The 6,000-nt window shown below is 34.1% G+C and overlaps 1 protein-coding gene across 2 annotated transcripts in view; it reads right to left on the bottom strand.

Moving 5' to 3' along the window:
• The window catches only part of LOC132153213 (protein TANC1-like), a 155,735-nt gene that overhangs the window by 10,237 nt on the left and 139,498 nt on the right, over positions 1–6,000 (bottom strand). For both annotated transcript variants that reach the window (XM_059562561.1, XM_059562560.1), the window contains exons 18-21: positions 5,211–5,289; positions 1,459–1,592; positions 1,259–1,382; positions 962–1,137 (exon numbers count right to left, since the gene is read on the bottom strand). In XM_059562561.1, the coding sequence (XP_059418544.1) occupies positions 962–1,137; positions 1,259–1,382; positions 1,459–1,592; positions 5,211–5,289 (513 nt within the window). The remainder of the gene's footprint in view (positions 1–961; positions 1,138–1,258; positions 1,383–1,458; positions 1,593–5,210; positions 5,290–6,000) is intronic.

Raw genomic sequence — 6,000 nt, forward strand, 5'->3', positions numbered from 1 at the left:
ATCAGTGTGAATCTGTGACCGGGACTCTGAACTAGAAGGACAGAAAGAGGAATTTCCTACACTTTATGCTAAAATACACTGCTGTTCAAAAGTTTGGGTTAGTAAAATTTTTTTTTTTTAAGAAACAAAATCCTTAATAAAACAAGAATGCATTAGATTAATCAAAAGTGACAGTAATGACATGTATAATATTTCAAAACATTTCTATTTCAAATCAATGCTGTTCTTTTGAGCTTTCTTTTCATCAAAAAATTTGGAAAAAGAGAATATTGAATGTTTTCTACAAAAATATGAAGCAGCACAACGGTTTTCAACATTGATAATAATCAGAAATGTTTTTCGAGCAGCATATCAGTATATCAGAATGATTTCTGAAGATCATGTGACACTGAAGACTGGAGGAATGATGCTGAAAATACAGCTGTGCATCACAGGAATAAACTATATTTTACAATATATTCACATAGAAAACAATTAATTTAAATTGTAATAAAATTTCATAATCTTTACTGTATTATTGATCAAATAATTGCATCCTTGATGAGCAGAAGAGACTTCTATTTAAAACCTTTGATTGGTAGTGAATAAGTAAACATCTTTAATTTCCATTTATTGCCTTTATTTCCTGATTTGTTATGTTTTATGCAATCAGTTTCTCATTTGATTAGACAAATTAGATATTCAACAAAGTAAAAAAATAAAAATACATTAAACCAGATGATCATTTTGCCAGTGTCCATAACATAATTTACCTTAAACTCAAATTACGATTCTGCATCCAGTTTATTAGCGAAATCTAAATGCATCAAGCTACAGCGCCAAAAACTTGCCAAATACCCTTTGATCTCTCTCATGATCCAATGCATCAGTCCTGCGACTTCACACACGTATCTACATCAGAAAGAGTCCTGCTGAGCTCCATGAGCCTCCATCACGGCTCTACAAAACATTCTTCACTTACGATGTCTGCATCTCCGTAGAAAGCCGCCAGATCCAACGGAGTGCGTCCATTCTTGTCCAAGTGGTCAATAACTGCACCCTTCTCCACCAAAAACTGAACAACGTTCTTGTGTCCTTTTAAACACGCCCAGCTGAGCGGAGTTAACCCTTCCTTATCCACCGACCCTAAAGAGGCACCTGGGAAAAGCAGAGGAAGTCTTGCTGGAAACCTGCCACTTTTATGCTCCTCTACTTTGTTGCATTATAAATGGCAAAAGATTATGCTGATAAATGAAATGCATTAGTGCATGTCACTCACCTTTAGACAACAGAAAGTCAGCCGTGCTGAGATGTCCTTCACATGCGGCCACCATCAGCAACGTTCGGCCCTGTTTGTCACTTACATTCACATCCGCCCCATGCTGCAGCAGCAGATCTGCAATCTGAAAGAGAGCCGTTCCTACATTAAACATCTTTTCTGATGAGGAAGTATTGCTGTTTGTGTTGTTCAGGTCTCACCTGCCAGTGTCCCTGACGGACGGCGCAGAACAGGGCACATGCTCCTCTCCTGTTCACCTGCTGAACCTGCGCCCCCCGCTGCAACAGAAAGCTGCACACCTCCATCTTCCCCCGTCCTGCGGCCGCAGTCAGAGCTAAGACAATAAAGAGAAATGCAAAGACGCATTATGAGTTCTCATTGGATGTTACAAACTATTTAAAATAAGTAATAAAAAGAGGCACATATAATGCATGCTATATTATTTTGGGAGAAATTCTGCAAGCGCTTTGCAGATGTGATTTCACTCACAAAAAAGTACAGAAACCATCTTGAAAATAATTAATAAAACCATATAAAGGAATTTTATTAATAAAACTGGACTAAAATACATTCAACAGTCATTAATCACAAAATGAATTCAACGGGTCATCTTGTTAATGCTATAAATTAAATGCAACAATAAAATAAAATTTCATCATGAACTAAGACATGAGCAACAATATCACATAAGACCACAGAAATTCCAAAATGACATTTCTCTTACATTCAACTTTAAAAAGTGCATTCATCTTTGCCATGTTACATTCTTTTAGTTGACTTGTGTGCTATGTGCTGTATTAACAAAAAAATAAATGGCATTATAAAACACTAACACTGACAAGCTACGCAATATCGCGTTCATAATCGAATGTGATTAGTCTGCGATTATGAACGCAATATTGCGTAGCTTGATCTAAGACTTTGTGTAGTAAATGCTGCAAGATGGAGATTTACTACTTATCACAGAACCGGCTTCTAAGCTGCCACATGTATTCAAAGCGCCGCCATTACGGTTTATAATGCGTGGAATGGTGAGTTGTGATTGGTTGAGTGGATGTTTCACATTCTGACTGGTGTTTGTTGCAGCTCGAAAAGATAGGGAGAAAACATGCCAGAGTAACACTGTGGGTATCACATGAAATTATTCAATACTTTAAAAACAAATTCATATGTATGTGTATGTATATATATATATATATATTCAATTTTAATTGATTAACAAAAAATTTAATAATATTTATTAACTATAAATATAATAATAAAATGATACAAAATATAAATATTTAAATAAATTACAAAATAATATTACAAATAGAATTATATTTAATATATTTAAAATATATTATATACATTTAATTGTAATATTCAAATTAATTATTTATAAATAATAATAATATAATAATAATAATTATAAAATATAAATAACATGAAATAATAAAAAAGAACTGCTCCGAGTAGAATCTCATTTTTAAAGTGATTCTAATACAATGGTAACACAGCATAATTGTATTTTGTTTATGGTTGCTAAGCAAAATGGCAACTGGATGTGTTAATATTCAATGTGCATCATAAGAGTGTGTTAAACTAAGTTTTATATTTCATCCAATAATACAAAATAATAACTATACTAACAATATTATAAGGACAGCAAAGGCTTTAATAAGAGAGGAATAATGTGCTCTCATAACGGACAGACTGTGTTCAGGCTAGAATTACACATCAGCTTCACATCCACACAGCCGGAGCCACAACATCCATTTGGAAAAGATGCCAGAGCCATTAGAGGAATGTCTTCAAGAAGCTCAACATCCATCTGGACCCAAGAGTACTGATTTCTCTCACTTACACGAAAGAGTGACACAGAAACATGGAGAAAGAATGCATCCTAAACTAATCAAAAACACGTTTTTAATGGGTTTTAGTGTTTTCAGATAGAAATTACAGTATTATTCTCACAGTTTCCACACTAATTTCACAGAGCTGAAGGCAAATCATTTCATCCGTGTTTTCTGGCTGGGGTGTTTTGGTCATTTTTACCTCCAGCAGACCTGTGAGCTGATACACTCGCTTGTTTTCTGCTCAGAAACAGGACAGAAAGGAGCACGGACGGCTGCTTATTATCGCCGTCTGAGTCTGTGCATGCCCACAAACCCTACAAAAACAACAGTGATCATCACAGCTCAAGAACATGGCTAGACCACTTTTGACTTCAAAAACAAGAAAAAACAACATCAACAGATTCGATTTTGTAACCCTTCAGTAAATTATAACCCTTGTGCTGTGCTGAAAATCCTTTACCAAATTAGCTCTTCCCATTCAAAAATTACTTCTACTATAACATTACAAATATTCTTGGATGCATTTTTTATGCGGGGCAAACCGAAAATCCTCCTTCACTACTGATACTGCGACTATTTTTTTTTGTACGTGTTCAGTCGCTGGCATTCTCCACATTTATTTTTTTCTCCCTTTTACCGAACTAATGGCTGTTGATGACTATTTGAATTGAATTCTGCCAAAATGTGCGCTTATATGTGTTCGTAATGTTAAGTCTGCTCATGTCGGAAAATAATTTATGAAAAACAAAACAAAAAACATTAGGCTATAGCTTATATTTCTTCAGTAGCCTACATTTTTTCAATTAATGTAAAAAATAAAATTAATTGTAAAACAAAGTTTTTTTTGTGTGTGTGTGTGTGTGTGTGTGTGTGTGTGTGTATGTTCAGCATATGGTGGGCCGCATTTGAATTCGTGACGGGCCGCGGGTTTAGAACCACTGTTTTAAACACTGAATGAATGAATGAATGAATGACAGGTTCTTTGGCAACATCGCACAAGGCACATTAGAGGGTGACATCTAGAGGAGAAGATTTGTAATTAGATTAACGCTAATCTTACATTCAATGTCTGCGGAAATAAATATGGAAAAAATCGATTCATGGCCTTTGAGAATCGATTTTGAATCGACCACATTTTAAAAAACGATTAATCGAAAAATCTATTTTTTTTTATCCAGCCCTACTATCTATACATCCATACATCCATCCATCTTAGCAGCCAATCAAATGTCCTAGAATCAATTTAATACATTAGAAATATGTTTATCTGATGACAAAACAGACACTCTGCAATCACAGGAATACAATTCAGTCACACATTTCAGTGCATCACTGCAATTTCAACGAAGAAACACATTTATGGGCTTGATGATCAATAACACAAAAACAACAGCCAGCAGACTGACAAAATTCACTCAGGGAAATACACATCTGAACAGAAGAAAACAGGAGGAAAAAAAAGAGATAACTGCTGAGATGCAGACAGTTTGTTTTAAAGATTCAATCTATGATTTTTCACAGTCTCTTCTGGATAATAGACAATTTCTCACAATAGATACAATACAGCGGTATCTCTTCCTTTACAGCCTCACATAAAGCCACTGAAGGTCACACCGGATGCAGAGATGTGTAATTAAATGAGATGAACGCCCACGTCTGACCTTAATGGACTCGTGACTGCAGCCACATCTCAAACTCTCAATCTACAGCAAACCTTCAACTGGGCCGGGCGAAGCATTGAATAATCATAATGTAGAGCGGCATCAGACTGATGAAGACAGCTGAGTCACTCATCACAGCGCTAGTCTGTCACAAACCCCTTCAAACAGCACCTGAGATCACAATAACAGCTTATCCGACAAAATCTCTCTTTCCGATCTTCCAATAAAAGATTATGCATTTTTATATGATTTGACATTTAATGACAGATTTTGTGAAATGCCAAGATTGTGCAGCCTTATCCAATGGCTCATTTCTGATGATGTACGTATCTACAGACACCCACAATTCACTACAAGCTTCCCACTGACTGCAATTCTGACTCCTAATGGAACAGAAATAATGACACTGTGAGAGAGAGGAGAGATAAAAACACGAAGAAGAATTGAACATACCTGTTTCGCCCCACAGTGTGTCGTGGGCATCAATCTGCACCTCCAGTTCATTATTCAACGCCAACAAGCTTTCCAGCACCTGCCAAAAACACCAGCTCACATCACTCAAATGCAATACTAGAACAGATCAGCAAATGAAGCCAGGGTCATTAAATGCCACATGTGGGGAAAAACTGGCTTTGGTGAAGTTATTCTCCAGTGACTGGGAATTTAATGAGGCACTACAACATGGTACATGATTCAAATTGATTTTAAGAATGAAAGTCCGAAGGAGTTATTATATTTAACTAAAACGTAAACTATGCAAAACATTTTTGTTACTTGAAATAAAATCTTAAGCTGAAATAATAATAATAAAAAAAACTTTAACCTTATTTTATTTTATAAACATTGATCTTTCTTTTTACTAAAACAAATAACTAATAAACTAATAATACTAATACAAAATTTTATACAAAATGTAAAAATTATAAAACACTAAGAAAACAACAGTACAATAAAATTAGAGGAAACCGAAAATATAAAATAAAATAAACTTAAAATGATAAAAACACAAATAAAAACAACAGAGGTGAAATTAAACTTAAATTATAGAGAAAACAGAAAACTAATAAACATAAAATGATAAAAACAATAATAAAGAAACAAAATTAAAATAAATTATAGAGAAAACTGAAAATATAAAATAAATTAAGTTTTAAAATTTTTTAAACGTTAATAAATCAACAAATTAAATTAAACAAATTATAAATAAAACTAAAAAAAATAACGTTTTTCAGTTTTTTTTTTT

Source organism: Carassius carassius, chromosome 11 (genome assembly GCF_963082965.1).
Source record: "Carassius carassius chromosome 11, fCarCar2.1, whole genome shotgun sequence".
Taxonomy (NCBI): Eukaryota; Metazoa; Chordata; class Actinopteri; order Cypriniformes; family Cyprinidae; genus Carassius; species Carassius carassius.